Source organism: Pterocles gutturalis, unplaced genomic scaffold (assembly GCF_000699245.1).
Source record: "Pterocles gutturalis isolate BGI_N339 unplaced genomic scaffold, ASM69924v1 scaffold49630, whole genome shotgun sequence".
In the NCBI taxonomy this organism is placed as follows: Eukaryota; Metazoa; Chordata; class Aves; order Pterocliformes; family Pteroclidae; genus Pterocles; species Pterocles gutturalis.
In genome coordinates this window covers 1-19,744 of record NW_010142692.1, presented here as the reverse complement: position 1 = coordinate 19,744, position 19,744 = coordinate 1, and the positions used below count along the sequence as shown (strand labels likewise).

The 19,744-nt window shown below is 43.0% G+C and overlaps 1 protein-coding gene across 1 annotated transcript; it reads right to left on the bottom strand.

Annotated features, from left to right (window-relative positions):
- Positions 1-1,018: 1,018 nt before the first annotated feature.
- Positions 1,019-19,645, bottom strand: LOC104469786 (rho guanine nucleotide exchange factor 26-like; the record flags this gene model as incomplete). The annotated part of the gene is made up of 7 exons (XM_010084456.1): positions 1,019-1,161; positions 2,033-2,137; positions 2,624-2,691; positions 7,065-7,274; positions 13,070-13,224; positions 18,089-18,178; positions 19,528-19,645. Coding segments are annotated over 7 exons (889 nt in total), but the record flags the coding sequence as incomplete, so codon positions are not given.
- Positions 19,646-19,744: the final 99 nt, after the last annotated feature.

Here is a 19,744-nt window from a genome sequence, read left to right as displayed (position 1 = left end):
ATACAGAATAGACGCACTGCAGTTTACTTCATTTTGAGTGCATTTTGTTCACACAACATTAAGTGGTTGGGTTTTTTTGTGAAATTCCAAAGCTAAACTGCTAATGCAAAAATTTAGCAGGTGTTGGGTGTAGTGCAATTGTGACAAGTCTTCTCTAAAGCAGAGAGAAGAGGATGTGTGAAGCAGCACCAATGCAAGCTCCTCAGAAAGCAAGGTATGAGTACTGTTTGATCTAGTGCTTGCTCTCCCTCCCTGGGCTCTTGCCTGAAGCACCCAATGACATCCACTCACAGTGCAGTAGGGGAAGGCAAAAAGATGATAACAAAATACCAAGTTAAGGTGCTGAGCTGTCTCTGTCCAAGGCTTTCCTCCATGGTTGTCTCCCCATTTATATATTTGATGGATACAAGATCTTAACACCTTAACAAAACTCTGCAGCTCTTAATACTCCTTCTCTTTTGTGCCTGTGGACTAAAAATGATGCTAATAAATGCTCCACAGAAGGAAATAATCCACTCTACTACAGACAAACAGACTAAAAACCAACCAGACCCCCTCACCCCAGAACAAAGTTTCTTAGGAGGAGGACCCCCCCCACTATTGCTCTTCATCTCCCACTCAGTTTCTGGTGTTCAGTCTCCTGTAGAGAGACTCCTGCTACACTGAGTTCTGGAAGAAAGTAAAAAATGCTCAAAAACAGAGGGAGAAATTTTACATAGGGAGGGATGGAAGAACTGCAGTTGAAACTGAAACTTGAGTCAAAGAGATGCATGGCTGATCTCCAGTGCCTACAAAACTACTTCTAGTCAAAATCTGCTACTGGTCAAGCCCTGGTTTCAGTTCAGAGCTCTCAAAATGTGAAACAAAAAGGGATGAGTATTCCAGACATCAGTGCTCTGTTACTAGATTTTTTGCATTGGTGACCCACATCTTCTACACGAGCGCTGCAAGGCATGCACCCATGCCCCCGCTGCCAGCAGTTAGTGCAAATCCTGTAGCATGAACACAGGAGAACAGTCTATACATTGGTTTCTAGGCCAAGTAAGCGTCCCATCCGCTCCATGTTCTTGTCAATTGTGGCACGGCATGTGATTTCTTTAGCACACTCCATGGGAAACCAACCTCTTTCGCCATCCCGCAAGCGTTCCCCTTCATACCAACCTGGAAGAGGGAGCAGAGGCGGAATAACAACCCTTTTCTAACAATGTTAAAGATACTTTGCCAGAACAGTGTGTGTGGCACTGGAGCAGACACAGTCATCACATAAGTTATAAATTTCCCTTTCTAGTGAAGAAAGTACCAGATTAAAAGACAGGTTTGGTAGATTTTTTTTTTTTTTTTTACAGACTAGGAACAAAATAGTATGTAAAAATAAGTATTATATGAAAAAGTGTAATAATTTATTATACTGTAATTCAAATATATTGTTTGAAATAATATAAATAATTCAATGTAATTGCAATCTAAAGAAAGCAGTGCAGCCTATTGATAGGATCTTTGGTTTCAGATGTAATATTGAATAACATCATGAAGTTATGACTTAATACATCAAGTGCTGACAGCTTCAAGCATCAGTGAGTCAGCACATCATGAGATACTAGTAGACTCATTTGCATGTCCAGGCAAGAATCAATTTTGATCTCAAGGAACTTGATGCTACAGCAGACTTAGGCAGAAACGCTGTGCTAGACCCCTGCACATAACAGGCAGTGAGGCACAGTATGTGATGTGACTACTCCTCAGTATGTTTCTCTTGCTCACTAAAATGTCCGAGTTCCATGTTTTTAGGTAGGATTCAATGTCTTATTTGTGGACATTTCCCATATCAAAACCAAGCAGCACATACTTTCTGCAGCTGTTTACCTCTATAAATTACAACAGGCCATGCGTTACTTTGAAAGCCTGCACTGAAATGCTCCGGTTTTTCTTGGAAGCTAAACCTTGATTCATTACACATCCAGTGCTATTAGGAAACAAATTCTTATAGCTGGATTCACCTGCAGTGGTGACAGAGGGCAAAATTCTCACTCACCATCATTTACTTTTTGATAAACCAAAACAACATCAGCAACTTGAAGAGACAGTTCGTCTGACTGCTTGGCTGTGTAAGTTCTGATGATCTCTACCTGAGTCAAAGCTGTGGAAGAAATACGCCAGGCTGAATTAAACAATACACATAACAGTATCTTTAGTAAATATATATACAATTTATTTTAAAGATTTCCATCTTAGAGTATACCCTCCCCCCAAAAAAGAAACACCAAAGGAGACAGCAAATCATGCAAATGGCTGCCTACCTGAGCAATCTCACACAAACACACCTGGGATGAACACAGAAGGGAAGGGGCTTTGCACTTTTGCTAAGAGATGATTGAAATACCTGACCAAATCCGTGTTAATAAATGCAAACGGAAATGACTGTGTGAAAGGGAACTCCTCAAAGAAGCCCCTGGGCACAGGAAGAGATGGCAACTTAAGGTCTACTACAGCAACCGAGCCCAGGAAAGGAAACGGACATTTCTAAGGGTTCTTACAGTCTCCACTTGCTCACATCCCCACTAAGGGGCAGTGCCTTTCCATTCTCCTCTCAAAGCTCTCTGAAATCTTATCAGTTGTAACTTACTTGTCCTGTCGGTTTGCTGCCCGTCTCTGTCCTGTCCGAGTGCTGCAATCCAGCGCGCTCTGTCACTCCTGCAAATGGCAAAGACAAAACTCCATTTCCCAACTCATGTTCTTGAGAATGGTCAAGACTACTTCCCTTTTCAAGATTCTCTACTTAATTTTTTTCTCTTTTAGGTAAAGAAAACAAAACCTCCTCCTCCTCCTCTCAAAATACTCCCAGAACATGTAATAGTACTTCCAATAATATATTATGCAAAGATATTTATCTATTTTTAAGCATGTTGGATTAGGAAAAGAAAAGCCTGCATATGTGGGACCTACTGGCGTGATGTGTTGTATACCTTTATTTATTTTAATTATTTTTAAGTAATGCAGGTAAACTTCTCTGCTAGTGTCTATATCTAATACTTATTAGTAATTTATTTCTAAAAAAAAAATCCATGTAATGTACAAAGCATCTGATAAATGCAGTACAGCAATACACAATACCAACAGGCTTCCCATGAGTAAGAACCATCTGCAACATACACTTAGAATGAAAAGCAAGAATGGAAACAAACAAACAACTAAACTAAAGTTTCTCTGTGCGCTCAGAAGGACACCTTTGTATTTCCAGATGTGTCAGTCTGGGGAGTCTGAGAGCCAGCACAAATAAGCAGGGACCCAGTGATTTGAATCTCACCTTGTATAACCTAGGGAAAACGTAAATCAATCTCAGATGACACATGTCAGTATTCCTGAGGGGAGCAGAAAGAATTATCTAGATTCGAAGTGTTATACAGTGAATCACACAAGTGTAAATTACTGACAGTTGGTTTTGGAAGGGAGGGGAACAAGCTGAAGTGATGTCAGACAGTAAGGGAAAAAGCTAATCCTAAATCATCCCTGTTAAGGACTGCGCTGCAACAACTTAATCATTATAACTTTGAATTTTGGGAAATGAAAATTTGAACTTCATTCCAAAACAACCATTTCAGTGAAATTAGATTTTATCTTGTGTTTGTTGAAGGGCTTTGCCATCAGTACAGATTAGAGTAACACAAGGGAACTGCAGGGTTGAATTTTCCTATTCCTCCTCCCCTAAAAAAAAATATTGTTGCTATCTTTAGATAACCTCAGTTTTTAACTAAAAACTATAATGAAAAAAATCTGCCTCTGCTAAGACCTGATTCTGTCAAAAATATGAAACATCTGAAAACAAAATAAGGTTTGGAAATAGCACTGTGGCATCTTCAGAAGTGTCAGAAAATGGGACATTTACACAAGTCACGAGAGACTCCTCTAACGTACATCTTCCAGGATGCACCATCGCTCAGCAACTGAGGAGGCGATTCAGCAAGGGGTTGTAGTTAGTCTGGGAAGCCCAGCCTGCAGAGCAGAGGGAGGGCAGGAATTACTTGAACATCCCACTAGGCTTCATTCCACGGTACTGTTCATCAGCCTCTTCAAGAATACCAACACCACCTCATGGCCCTTCTTCCGCTAGCTCTAGAAATCTCTTCTGCTCACAGACTGCCAACACTTCCTTTGGATGAAGGGATTCAGAAGTCTTTCTGAACATGCTTCTTTCAGAATGAAAAACCCACTGATTATTTTGAATATAAATACTTGTACTGTTTTTTTGCCATTTAATAAGAAACTCTGATTCTTTATTTTTTTCAATCCCGACACACTCTCTTCCTCAAAGATGAAACTACCACACATATCCTACTAACATTTGATACCTGTTGATCTCGTACAGACAGCAAAGATCACAACACATGCTACTTTAGACATTTCACTCATTAAAAGAAGGTGATACTAAACATGTTGCGTTTCAAACAAAATAAGAACATCTGTATACCATTCTGCATTAGCTTCACTTTGTGGCCTCATTTTTTTTTAGAAACAGGTGCTGTTCACACTCACATTTTCCTTTCCCTGTAACCATTCTTAACAGGAAAACATTTCCTTTCACATGACTCTGAGAAAAATGGGATAATGCCAGACTGTCTCCCAGTTTAATTATATATTGGTTCAGACTCTGTGCATACCATCTATTTTGTGCCGTATTCACAGGACAATATCGCGTTCCTGACCTAACGCTGGTACTTTTGTGCTTGGGAACCACACACCACATGAAGTGACAAAACATGATCAAACTGCTAGAAATCTTTGCATCAGCAAAAAAGTTTTATATGTGCAAAACTCTATTCAGTAAGCACTCTGAACCAGCCAGCTTGGCCCCCCTACTGTAGATTCCCTTCCCATCCTGCTCAAAGTTAAGTTCTTCCGTACCTTTTGCATACATTATAATACTCTAGCAAAATAGGTAATTTTCAAATAAAGTACTTGTTTTCAGAATCTTTTCCTCTGAATGACAATCTGCTGGACTATTTATATAACAAACAGTATACAGCAAATCAATAACAAATCTGCAGAACAAAACATCTCTTCATAAAAAGCCCAGACAACTAAAAATGTACTGCATTTTTTCCCAATAAAATGCATTTCCAAACAAGTCTGAATCATCTGCTTAGTTTATAATGAGATCTTTAATAGAAACCATTAATGAGCTATAGTTTCTTTCAGGGTTATTCTAAACTTTGAAAGCAAACCTAGAACTGTAAATTTTTCCAGGCTGGGATACGTCTGGAGCACTCTGTTTCATGCTTCTGTCCCGCCTCCAGCTTCCACCAAAACAGATAAAATCTTTCACTTTTGTGAAGGGTTGTGTGGAAATTAATGGCACCACAGAGAAACGATGGCCTCTCGGATATTTGCATCCGAAAGAACAAGATACTTCTTGTTGCTCCGTTTCTAAAGCAGAACACTCCAAAGCTGCCTCAAGAGAACAAGGACCACCTCTATCCCAGCAGAGCTCCCCAGCTTCCCTGAGGCAATGCTGGATTCCTCCTCCCTTAACCCAGTGCTGCTTCCACTCCTGCACCCCTTCTAAGAAACCATTCCCAAATCACTGCTGCGGGACAAAGCACCTGGCGTTCATACCCCGACAGCGTTTGCCTGCTCCCACCATGGTGCCTGAGGGTGCACTGTGCACTGTTTCCTCCTGCGAGCACTGTGCTCTGCACACAGACAACGAGGGAAAAGAACCGGCTGTTGGGGTAAGGTACTGTAACACACTAAAGAAGAAAATGGGAGAACAATACCAGAGACAGGGCAAGCTTAAATGAATCTCTGCAGTGACATTATTCAGTCTTATCAAGACAAATACCAAGAAAGCCTCCCTTAGCTACAACAGTAAAAGCACCTTTTTCCGCACAGTAACCTGCCTTACGCTTAGAGTCGCGTGCACAGCAGCATGGTGTGCCACAAGCCGAGATGGGAACGTTGTCAGAGAGCCTGAAACTGACTCTGCTCTCCTGCCTGCTTTCACTAGACCCTGTGTTAGACAGTTCACCATCTGCAGTGCTGCAGCAACGAGCTCTGCTCCCCGAGGGCTGTCCCAGGCTGTATGTTGAAGCAGGCTGTACACTGCACACAGGTAACAGTGAGTTTGCTGCTCTGGTTTACTTTAGGCATTTACCCTCTGGACACAATGACTGTTAGATACAAGCTCTAGGTTAACAGGTGAGCAGGCAGGAAACCTGTGTCTTGACTTCCAGTTCTCAGAGGGTCTGTCAGAGACGTACTTAAACACGTACATACTCGTGCTAGAGCAAAACCCAGTGGGGACTCAGATACTTAAGTGACATTTTGCAGTTCAAATGAACCAGTAAGAAACTGTTTGCCTCACCAGTAACAACTAGAAGGGATTCAGCAATCCCTGGCAGGGAGCTGGCAGTCTCCATGGCAGAAGCAGAGTTAATTCTTGGCCTGAAGATCCAAAACAGTAGCAGGTAATAATGGATACTTCAGTTTACAGAATTTCAGCACATGCGTTCAGTTCTCCATTATTCTTACACCGTGACCTCAAGGAAAGACTGACAGTAACATACCAAGTGCTTTGAGCCACTGATTCCTGATTACAAGATTACATTACAGAAACCGAACAAGGTTTGCAGAGACACTGTTTTATTCTGATAATTTTTATTCCCATATCTAGGGGGACTTACATAAGCTGCACATTCTCCTGCTCTGCCACTCCTGAAAAATCAGAAAGGCTTGTCAAGGCTCCCTTGCCTCGCTTTGAGAGCATCCACTTATAACACAAACAGTGCAGATCACAGCAGCTCACGGTGTCACCGAACAGGCACCAGCACGGCCCATGACAAACAGAGGAGCATTTCTGCAGTGGCACTCCTTCGGTCACTGCTGATCAGACACCACGCGGAGTGCCTGCCGCGGAGCGCTGCTGGGTTCTGGTTTGCTGCATTTTGATTTACGCTTCCCAAACGGAGAAGAGCCGGGCATTGCTCCCTACCTGGATGGGTCGTGTGGGGGGAGGCAGCCTGGTGAGATGATGAGGTGAACAATTACAGAAACTGGAACTATTTACTTACTGAGTCTCTGTTCCCAGGAGCATCTCCACCTTCTCTCCTGCGTGGTTACTGAGGACCGACAGCCGGAAGAGGTGAGCTGCAGAACTCTGCCGTGAGTAGAGCATAGTTGAAGCATTCTTGACAGGAGAAGAGGTCAGGTCCTCACTGTCACACTGTTGTACCACCAGCTGGTCCCTTAAAGAATAATCTGTGACATTGTAACTCTCATCACTGCAAAACAAAGGAGGGAAGAAAAAAAAAACCCTTAAGTTTAATGTTTATTTCCCTTAATGGATTATTTCCATTAATTTCCATTATTTGACAATAATTTCCAATCCAATGTAATCCAATCCAGTAATTTTCCCCTGCTCATAGGGGAGGATTTGACAAACACAGCGAACAGATCAAATTTTAAGGTGCAACTATACATACTCCACCTTAAAGTAAAATCTATTTAGACCTCAGTCTCGAGATGAAAAGCTATGCTAGAGCCTCCTATTGCTATTGTTCATTAAAATAATTTAAATTGAAAAAATACTTGAGAAGATTAATTTTGCTGCCAGAGATCTACAGAAACCTGAGCACTGAACTGACACAAATCAAATCCCAAACACCTGGAGCTGAAGCAGCCTGAAGTGCTGTGGGTGATGTACCCCTTTCTGGCAGGTGCAAATGAAGCGTGTTCTTCCCTTCTGGGTGCTCGGCTAGTACAAGACAGCGGACAGATGGTGATTTACGTCTCTTGGGATATGTTCACTCATTTTGTGAGCTGTCAGAAAAATACCTGCAAATACCTCAGTAGTTAATATAATCGTCTTCATAATTCTTATTTTGAATCCTTCAGAAAAATAATTGCTACAACTGAGCAACATTATGACTCAAAACATAAGTTATTGCTCATTTCTGTGACTCAGGCAGCATTAGAAGAGTTTCTCTATTCAAGTGACAGCAGGTTCACAGATCATACTGTATTTGTGGATTTTTGTGGATTAACAGTTTCTGCCAGTGCATATAGTGTGAAAACAAAGTTCTTCAGCTATGTGGGGTACATTTTTACTTTATTCTGTTAATTCAATACTTGATTTTTTTTTTTTCAGTACAGCTTTGTACATTCTCAAAGAATCAACACAGTTACATTAGTATAATGTTCTAATCCTTCTCACAAGTATTATTTTTTCTCATCTTTTGTTGAGGAGTTTGGGGCTTTACAAAGGAAGCAGAAGCAACGACAGACAAGCCTGGTTAGACTTTGCTTCCCTGTTTCTTTTTCTCCAAGTCTCAAAATGGTACCAACAAGTCCCCACAAACACTCTGAGGGCTGGAATCCCAGCTCCCCATTCAGGTACCACTGACAAAGGCACAACACAACCTAAACTTCTAAGAGCACTGTTGCAAGAACTGAAAATGGCTTTAACAACTCTCCCCCTGGTTCTGATTGACCTAGCTTTGATCAGACCATTGTTTCCATGTTCTTTAGAGCAAAAAAATTAAAAAATAAAACACAGAGAAAATGAGATGGACACAGCAAACTCTTCTAGAGCTCTAGAAACGAAGGCAGGTTAATTAAGCTAATACACATGGCTTCTTGAGTCCCAAAGTAGAAAGAATTCAGGTTACAAATAGGTTTTAATCTAACTAGAGGAGTTTAACATGAGCACACTGAGAAGCTGGGAGAATCGTCAGTATTTTAGCATGTGGAAAGCTACGTTTTACACTTCTGCACACACAACCCAGGGATGCGAAAAGGAATCTTAATTCAAGTGTATCCTGCATGTCCTTATCTTTTGGGAAAGGTGTGCACACAGCTCTTCCCTGAAACAGAACAAATCTAAAGTTACTGTGATTGTCCTGCTGTAGAAAAGCGTGAGTGTTGTGAGAGGGGAGGGCAGAGAGGCTGTCGCTTTAGGGCTCACATGCCCCTAAATCCAGCTCTAGATTCAAATTAATTCATTTATCTACAAAAAGATGCTACTCAGCACTTGAGGACAGGTGTTTCAAGTGCCATCCATAGTAGCTGAGGGTTCCTACTGAAGAAGAAAAACAATTTTATATCTAATATTTATCAGTCTTTCCCTCTTTCTTTTTTCTTAAAATATATACTCTGAATCAGGGAAAGGGTTGGCTGGTTGGTTGGTGTCGGGGTTTTTGGTGGCTTTGGTTTTGTTTTGTTCTGTTGGGTATTGGGTTGGTTTTAGAGGTTGGGGGGGTGAGTGTGGTTTTTTATAACGAAGTTCAGTATTTTAGTCTAGCCAAAGCTGCTTAGCCAAGGGCAGAGCTAGCAAAACCAGCTAGGGATGCTGCTATCGTTATGTGGGAATCTTGCATCTGAAAAGGAAATGTAGCCCATACGTTTGTGTCACAATAAACGCATTCTTTACTAATTAATCAATAGAGATAAAACCTCGACAAATCCTTCCTATTTCTTACCTCCACTCAACAAAATAGTCTGATTTGAAACTACCATGCAATCCTCATCTTTGTACCTCCTGTGCCCTCTGCGAGGCCCACAAACTCCTCCTTCCAAATGGATAATGAAAGATGCCGATAAAACCGACGGTGCTGCAGGGAGCAGATCACATAAATGGAAACGTAATCTGCTCAGCCAGGCAGCGGAGCAACGGGAGGGACATGTAACACGTTCTTTACAATTGTTGTAATCAGGTAACACAAACATGCCAACATTCATTTTCAGTTGAAGACTGAACTTTTTTGCTAAACTTATAGATTCAGAACACAAAACAACACAAAACAACAGGACTGTTTTATATCCCTTCACAGGGAGTGCAAGTTTTAGAGACACCTTTAAGAAGACCAAGTCTCTATTGATGTAACACCACCTGGACCTCAACAGAAAGCACACGGTCAGTCTCCCCGTTTCCTTTCCTCTTTCAATTGTGCTATACATCCTTTATGCATCTCCTCAGCTATGTTTCCTCACAGCTAAAGATGTGCCACTCCAAAATCCATGGTGTTCTGCAGAAGTTACAGCACACTTGTCCTTGCCTTCAGCCCAAAATCCCCCCGGCACCTTGGGAACAGCCCTGGGTTTGCGAGCAGCTGGGGACAGGTCACGTTCCCAAGTAGCTCTGGACCTTTGGCGACTCCCAGGGTATGAAGCCCCGCTGCATTCCACTGTCAGGGTGTCTCAGGAGCTGACAAACCGTAAGCCATTAGGACAGACAGGATTCTAGTGGTGTCCTTAGGTGATTATGGAAAACAGAACACTCAGTAAGTGTGCACTCATTCAAAAATATAAGCATCTGCAGTTCACCTGAAATCTTAAAGCCCTTAGGATGTAATGGGGAGATTTTCTGAACAGCTGGATAAGGCAGCTATGTAGTTGTACGTAATAAGACTTTATTAATTCTGGAGTTGCCCTGAACTCTGCAGAAGAGAGAGCTAGCCCACAGGCAGCTCTGAGCATTAACACCTGAAACATGGAACCAGATTTTCATGGGCCCGGGAGGGCATGGGGAAGAGAGGGAGACATTTGACTTGTGGTACTGTTCAAAGCTGGCTGTATCCTGCTAGTTTGAGCACAGCATTGTTACAGCGTGAGCTTCCAAGCTTGCAAAAAAATACCAGAGAAGCCACCTCCTGTGTAGCCCGGTCCTCTCCTCCCCTCAGGCAGCAGAGAAGTGTCCACTGTAGAGACTCCACCACGCCTAGCACCGGACAAGTATCTGTCCAAACCCTTGGACGATACTTACACCCATATGTGGGGTTTAGAAAAGGGAGAAAACTGAAACTCGTTATGAAGGAAATACATACAAACTCTGAAATACTCCATTTAACCTACTTAAAGGACAAGAGAAGACAGTTAAACATTGCAGTTTTGTTCAGGAGGTGAAACCGTAGCTGAGGAAGATTATGATGAATAAAGTACCATTAAAATTAAAACATAAGAACTCTGGAGTACGCCTGAGTCTGCACCAACACAAGACCTCTCTTTATCTTTTTTACAGCTAAAACGGACCGTTCTCGTTATGAGAAGGTTTCTGGAACACTTGCTCTCTCAGTATTTAAAATGCAGTTTTTCCAACAAAGATTCTGACATTTGGCAAGTGTCCTCAAGATGAGGATGTGAGCAGGGATGTGTGCCGGAGCCGGCTGGGCCAGAATTAGTCACCAGTCACCAACGTGATGCTGTGACAGGTACCATCCAGCCTGGCCTTTATGCAGCCGGGACCGGGCCATTCCCGGCTGCGTGCGTGAGGTTCTGCATATATGGGAAACTGCGCAGACGGGATAGCTGCAGAGGAACTTTCGAGCACAGATTAAATAGCATGATTGGAGCACTAAGTAATCAGTATTTTTAGCACGGTAGCGAGGAGTGATCCTTTTGTGCAGTTCTAGGAATCTTCTGAAATGTAACTGCTCAAATAAAAATATAAACATTCAAACTCAACTAGCAACAGCTATTTCTGTCCACCACTGTGGTGCCCATGGTGACAGCACGGGTGGGAGAACAGATCACCAAAAGCTCAGATATTATTAATAAGCTTAACCACTTGGGCAGAGTGCTTTCACACTCAGAGTGTCTGGGGGCTCGCAGACATCAGTCCTTTTCAACGGTACCCAGTTGTTCAGGGGGTGTTGGTCGAGCGAGTCTGTGAATCTGATCACTAACACGAAACCTTCCTTCATTTTGGTGTCTGGGCACATTTAGGACTTTCAGTTCCAACAGCTGGAAGCTGTTATAAATCAAAAGCCCCAAAGTTTGGATAAGATACGTTGTTAAAAAAATCTGTTTTATAGTCCAGACAACAAGCCATCGCATAGGAAACCAATAAACAGTGTAACAACACAGATAATAGATTTCTCACTGTTTTCCCAACTCAAACATTTACTTAGCTACCAACACAATATGTTAACAGTAGTCCCATAAGAAACGCACTGCGTAAAAAAGTGCGCTACAGCTCTGTGATGTGCTGCCAGGGAGCCAGGGATTAACAGAGGACTTTCACAGAAACATTTCAGCGTAAGCTTTGATAAACACTGAATCTCACAAACATGTTCACACCAGGAAGACAGCTGCGGAGAAACCACTTCACTTTTCTTCCTCTCTTTATAAAAAAAACCCCACGAAGATAAAAAAAAAACTTTCATGTAAATATTTTTCCCCCTCCATTTTCACTGAGCTTTCTCCTTGTTTAAATATAAGTGTTTTCTTCCAAGATATTATATCATACCTCGTTTCTCAAAATCTATTTAAACTATGCATTTGAAATTTCACAGAAGGGTGTCTTTTAAAACTAGCTGGTATTTGGCTGAACTGGGCAACCCACATGCAAAATAATTGTTCTTCAAAACAGTTTTTAGCCTCAGGAATGAGGTATTATCTAATAGCAACAGCAGAGGATGTAAAATCCATTCCATTCCATTCCATTCCATTTAATTATTCTAAACTTCCCCTCAAATCTAGCGATGAAAATGTAAATGCAGACTGCCAGAAAGGGTCTCACAGAAATCATCCTCACAAACAGCTCAACTGTGGAAACCACGGAGGGGAATGAAAATCACTTCTTTATCCTTCCAAAACTTCTCCCTTTGCTAGGACATCAAGGATGAACTTTTTAATTTGTTTGACAATTCAGAATTTCAGTTTTGTTTGACAAAAATAAATCCTGTTGAACAAAAATCCTGTTTACTTGTCATTTCTAAATGTGGTCTGATAGATCACTTCATTAATTCATTTACTCTCTCAGACACAGCATATTAAAACATATAAATGGCTTCACAAATGTTTACTGGACTTAAAACACGTTTAGTCCATGTTTCCTCTGTTTTTTTGCTGCAGATGTACCAGGTTCACTTACTTCTTTATGAATCTCCTTCATCCTTTTCAAGCAAGTGGCTAGAAAATATGTCAAACTGCTGTGGATGCGATTGCTGTTCCAAAGCCAGCAAGTTTTGGTTTTCATTTCCCCTAAGGTGAGGCACAGACACCCACAAGAACTCGGCTGTTCCCTCTGCGATGCAGGGGATTGAACACAAAGACAATTTTATATCGGTGGACCTCTTACCTCTTCTTCTTGGTGATAATGAGGACATCATTAAAGAGGAAGAAGTACACCTGCTGTTTAGAAGTTCTTTTCGAAAAAAGCCCAGTGTCTTCCACATACGCTGTTAATTCGCCCCTTTTCACTAACCACCGTGAGGAGGAAACCAACGGAAAGGGCTACAAAGCAAGAAAACAACATTTTAATCCTTCCAAATTAGAGATTTTTAAAACCAGATAACAGAGTATTGTGTATTTGGGGAAAAACGCTTGAATAAACTCAAAGGTCAGAGATCACGAGTACCAGCAGGGAACAGAGGTTACCGAGGTTTAAGGTATTTTCATCATTCATACCACACACAAGTGGCGGCCTGCAAAGGCTGAAAATCACTCCTGCACGAGCCAACTGCTCGCCCAAGAGAGGAATGAACAGACCTGGCTGGTCGTACTTGGGATGGACAGACTGTGTGAGATCCCCTAAGGAGATTAAAGACTGGCTTCCAGGAATATGCAAGTTTTTGCAGAGTAAGCACTCGTTCTTTAAGCATGTACGAGCACCGGACTGTCCTCTAGGTACCTCACAGCTTTTCTACCTAAACCGTCGGGAACACGAGCTTCAGCTTCTCATCCCCGACACGAGGGCTACTGCACACTGCGCTGATCATGGCCCTACAGCTACTTAGAATGATGCTGGGCCTTCTTCTGCTGGGGTGTTCTGTGCCACACACACAATAAAAACAAAGGCAAAACTCTTTAAAAGAGAAACACACCGTACAATCCACTTTGAAGTATTCTGAGAGTATATTAAAACAGCCAAACAGATTATGGAGACAGCATACAAGGTTAGACTGGTCCTGACACAGTACTGAACGCTATTACTGAGATGTTCAGAGCACAGAGATGTTTTTTCCCATCCCTCTGTACATGAGGAATGCCAGAATGCTTACCAATCCGATGTGCTAACATCCCCTTTTCTACTCCGTAAGTAAACTGAAGTTCCAACACAGCTCTGCCAAAGAATGTGTAAAGCAGTACGTGATATGTCGGGTTGGAATTTGCTGCCCACTTCAATGCCAACACAATCCCATTTGTGACATTAGAAATTCACCAGTGGTTTGAAAGACACATCTGTAAGTTTTTGGAGGACATCTCTGCAGGTATCCACTTACAAAAGGCCTTATTAATAAATAACTGTCCTTCCTCAAGGGGAACTTGAGCTTTCATTTTGCCCTTCTTCCATGTTGTCACAAAATGGGGACGGTTACATCTGACCTTGGTTGCTCTGTAATCCGCTGCTGCAGCTGAAGGGACAGGCAGGTCCGGGCACGCGGCTGTACCAGGCGTGGACTAGAGCTCCTCGGAGCACCCTCCCGGACCAGAGGTTCCCGGAAAGGTCACTCAGGTTTGCATTAACCTTCACCCCTCCATTTAGGGGGTGTTCTCCCAAGGTCATTACCAAACCACACCACCTGGGGTTTTCCCTTGAAAGCAGGAAGGGAAGTTTTCCAAGTACTGCTGTTCTCACCAGGAGCTCTTAAAATATCTGTTTTCTGTCCGCTGTCACAGCTTCATCCCAGATGGGTAATTACAGATCCTGTAGTTCCTCTCACTCTTTATCTGGTTGATGGTCTGTGGAGCAGGATCTCCATTTCTCTCTGGGGTGGGGACCAACACCTGCCACAGCTGAAGCACGCCACAGAGGATCAGAGCCGCCTAATGAAGACCAAGCTTTCTTAATCCCATTTGTTCCCAACTGCAGGACAAACAGACACCATAGAAGGACCTTTTGTTTTGCTGGGCCACGAACATGAAGACAGACGCGAGACTGCACGTCCTGGTCATACCGAGAACAGATCATCTCTGAAGCTGTACCACGACCCACGGTGGCAGAAGGACAAAGGTCCATTGCAGTGCCGGCAGCTGCCCCACTGCCCAGAATTCCTCAGTCAATGACCCCGCTGACTGCTGCCAGCACTGAGCCGAGCCGAGCTGCTCTGGGGGAATGTTTCTTCAGTGCCAGAGAGGGACGGGCTCTTCCTGCTGGACCGTGCTGTCACCAGGCGACATTCTCAGCAAAGACACCGACTCCTCCGTGGGTTTCACCCCCCACCGCTGGAATGCCGTTTGGGTCCTACCTCGGATACTGAAGACGCTGGTCCTTCACCTCTGTGCACCTCGGGGTGCTGCCCGCACGCTGGACGGAGCACCTGGAGGTGTCTGGTGCCTCCCCCCCGCTGGCACCAAGCAGGATGAGGCTCCGTGGGTGACTGCCGCAAACGAAGCCCGAGCGGCGCAGCCTGAACCCTGCAGGTTCTCCGGCAGCAGGTACATGGAGCCAGTGGGCAACAAGAGGCCTCCCCTTTGCCCACACTTACCAACATCTGTACCTGAGTAAATGGGTGCTTACTGCTAAATTTTATGGAGCATGCATATTTTTCTTCATGCCAAGCAAAATAATAAAATTTTTGTTTCTACTTTAAGCATAACTGACTTTCTGCTTATCAAACGTCTCTACTTTTGTTGCTGCTGTTCAAATTCATTATTGGGTCTTGCATGATCAGACTAACGAAGATGACTCCTTTTTCCCCCTCATTTAAAGCACCTTTCACATGCTTGTAAAAAAAAAAATACTTCTTCACTGAGTTTGTCAGCTGTCTTCTTCATTCTGCATGGTTTGTCTTCTCAGATCTTTTCAAATCACTTCAGCTGCCCTTTACTGAGCTAACGTGTCGATACTCGCCCCGCAGTACACTGCGCCAGAACCAAAACACCGTGCCTCGCCTCTGATCTCGCTGTTGGAGGAACAGGACATTAACTCCCTAATTTTACCTGCAGCCACCCCCTTGGTTTGAATTTTGAGGGACAATTTTTCAGTGACTCAGAAACAGCACACAACAAAACAGTTTTTCAAAAGATGCTTTTTCCTGCCACCACGCAGCACAGAGCCCCTCCTCAGGCTGTCCCGCAGGGGTACGCACTCGGGGCAGGTGAAGTTGCTCAGAACTGCAGCGTGTAGCAGCCCTCTGGAACTACTGGGAAGTGTTATAAATTAAAGAAGCCTTAAACCCTTTAACTTGCCCCGACTGATCTATGTCCCAGCATACCCAGAACGGGCAGTAACGAGTGTCCGTCCTCACCCGGTACCCAGCCACGCGCTGAACAGAACCTGTGCTGTACTGACACACCATTAAACCTCGCAGGTGATCAAAGGCCAGTTCTGCTCAGATGTGACCCTCCCGGAGGAACAGCCAAGCACCAGCACTCAAATCAAGGAAAGTGTTATATCAAAATTTTTTAAAATTTGGCTTACTTTCTGTCAAAACACTGCTACTTCTGTACCTTCAAGTGACATGAAAATCAGTTTTTTAAACAAATGGCTTTTACATTTCCTGAAATGCAGCAACGGCTCCGTGTGACAGGACAGGAACGGGAAACACGGGACCGCACCCCCACAGCTGCAGCACCGCGCTTTTAGTGACTACAGAGTGCAAAGACTTCGGGCTGGATGGCCCCTAACAAAGAAATCACAAATGGGTTTGTTTCATGAACACAAAAGTGTTGGGGGGGGGGAAGAAAGAAAAAGCCAAACCCACACCTTCCTGGTGCTGAAGATGAAGAACTTAAGAATAAAAACTGCTGAATTATAATTAAAAATTAAATTCTAAAGATTAGCCAGATACAAAATGACACAATATCTGAGTAGCCTGCCCTGTGCTCCCATAGCTAGCTGCTCTCCAGTTACATCTAACAAAATAATCAACAAAAATCCCCAAACACTCCGTGAGGCTGAGCAAGAACAGAAATAGTTTACCTGATTTATAATGGTTATAAAACAGAATTATAACACCATGATGACTTTTTTTTTTTTTTTTTACAGACAAAAAGTACTTTAAAAATTTCTATTTGAGGACAAACTAAAAACTCCTCTAATCTGTGTTCCCAGGGAGTTCATCACATTTTCCTAATAAACTATATTCCAGAGGCAGCTTTTTAATATTAATTTTTCCTTAATTGCCAGAAGAGTACATCATGTAAATCATCTCCTTTCTATATAGAACAAGCCGTCAGAACCTAGAATGTATTGAAGCTCGGCCAAAGCAGCCTGTTGTACGCCAGCTGGCCAGCTCTCAAACCACAGATAAGGTCTGAACCACTAAGTGGTTATATTTAAGATGCACAAAAGAAAAAAATTCCATAAAAATACAGAAAAACAAAATAAAGTTGCTGTTGCTCCGATGAAACCAGCGAGAGCTGCTGTTACAGCACATGCAGGCGCTCTCGCACTCGTGCATCCTCTCCCCATGGAAAGGAAGTGACTAGAATCCCCGTAAGCACCTCCACACTGTCAGGTTCTTCTGTAGATTGGAAAACTATGAATGAAGCTGCCAAGCAGCCCACCCAAGGGCCTCAGCCTATCCCAACTCTATTTTAGGCTCTCCAAAGGCTGGAGACAATTATCCACCATTGTTAGCTAGGGCGGTGATGTCACTCGTTAACAGTGTTTCATTTACTGCTGTTGTTATAAGTAAATATTATTATTCCTTTCAGTTTTTAGTCAAAGTTTGAAAATAAAAATACTTCAGACAAGTTTAAAAACATCTTTTTGGAGACCACATTTTCTCAAAGACCAACCAAGATCTGCTACAGAACTGCGTGTGCGCAGACATGAACCTCTGCTTGCTACAGGTACGGTAATAAAGGAGACATTTGTAGAAATGGTATTTTAACAAACATTGAATAGAAAAAAGTAAATGTACAAGGATATACCCAATTCTTCAGTAATTAATGCTAATTTATTCTTTTAAAAAGATCTATCCTGATATTCTTTCCCGGCAAAGCTCAGCCTGAAGCATAACCTGCTTGGTCAGACACAGCAGTCCCCAGTCACCCGCCACGTTCCCAGGGCTTCAGCTATCCCAGAATATGCACTTGTCTCCCTTGACTGGAAAGTCCCGTCAGTTTGAGAGCCTGCGCTACATTACTGTGCTCATGCTGGCAGCAAACCTACCGAGACACGGCCCCAGAAACATCATCATCATCTCACCTTGATTTTAAACTCCAGCTGGGAGTTAATGGTGTACATCATTTCTGTCCTCTCCATCGTCCGGGCGCCTTCATTGCACAAACGCACCAACTAGGAACGAGACATTTATTGAACAGGTTTAATGTCCTCAAGACTTACAACAAACTCTTCTGACTTTATCAAATGCGCTTCTGAGGAAGCTTACAGCTTACAAAGGAAGCGACACTTTCACACAGGGTCACAGCCAGCGTGTTTTCAAACCCGAGCGACCCGCTCTGCCTTGAGGCAGGAGGGAGCGACCTCCCGAGATCCCGCTCTGCCTGGATTGTCCTGGCACACTGTGGTCATTACTCAGGCTTCAGGGGAGCCCGGGTTCAGCCCGAAGCTCTGACTGGAAGGGCTGCAGCTCTCTGATCCAAGCCACAACACTGTCCTGACAGTAGAGAACAGCAAGTCTGAATCCTACAGAGAACCTCAACTGTGCTGACAACAGTAGAGCGTTACCAAGTTCAGGATATTTTCCTAAATAATAAACAGACAGACAGTCATTTGGGCATAAAAACAATCCCTGGTGGCCTTTCTTAAAACAATTCAGAGTTTTTTATATTTCGGAACTCTTCACATTTGCATTATTTATGCATGGAAAACATTTTTTCCCTTAGAGTAGAATGTTCAAGGCCCAAGGTAATGTCTAGCACCCAACATGCAGGGAAGGATTTTTTTTTTTAATAAAGAATGCCCAGTGCTTCACATTTCACAACACTCTGGGTTGCACTATAGTTTCTGAAATCCTGAGACCTTAGAGGCAAAAAACAGCCAGTCCTCAGATCCTTAGATTTTCTTTTCAAACCCCAATGTTCTGTTTTAAAGCCATCTATTTCTAGAATATAAACATATTAAACAGATGGACCGGAATTTCCCACCAATTTAAAAAAAAAAAAATTGGTAATCTGATTGCTCAGGTTCACAAAGGGACGGGAATTTATTACACAAGTAAGGGCTGTTGAGATTTGCAATCTGTGCGTGGAAATGGACTTGTGCTCGTCTTCCACCATGGATCCTTGGCAAGCAGGAGGAGAGGGCAGCTCTAGCAACTGACAGAAGGGGATCTTACAGTTAACTTGCAGTGAGAGCACAAAGAATGCCCAAGTTTGTTTAGAAGATTCAGCCTTTCTTTTCCCTACTGTCAGGACAGTGTTTTGGCTTTTTTCCTACGCAGGGTCCCCCACACGGCTGTCGGAACGACTGGCAGCAAACAGTCAGTTTGTCCAACTACACAATGAAACACGTGAACAAAATGAGGAATAAACATGGAAATTCAACCTCAGGTGACTAACAGAAAACAAAAGCAGACACTTCTCACAGTGGATTTTGAAATTAAGAGCATGCAGTGCAGTGTAGGAAGGGAAACAGTCAAAGCAGAAAAAATTCTGCATCCCCATGAAACTCTAGGAACACACCTTGCTCACTTCTTTCAGAGCTTGCTTGCAGTTCTCGTATTTTGGTGAATCTTTCGGAGTTTTCTGACAAATAGTCTGAAATAAAATGTCAGTTACTTCAGAGGACTTAGCAGCCCAGCTACAGAACACAGACACAGAATTTCACGTACACGGTAACTGCAGTCCCGAGGCAGGGTCACAGCGGTGGGCAGGATACACGGGAGCACACTGGGTCACT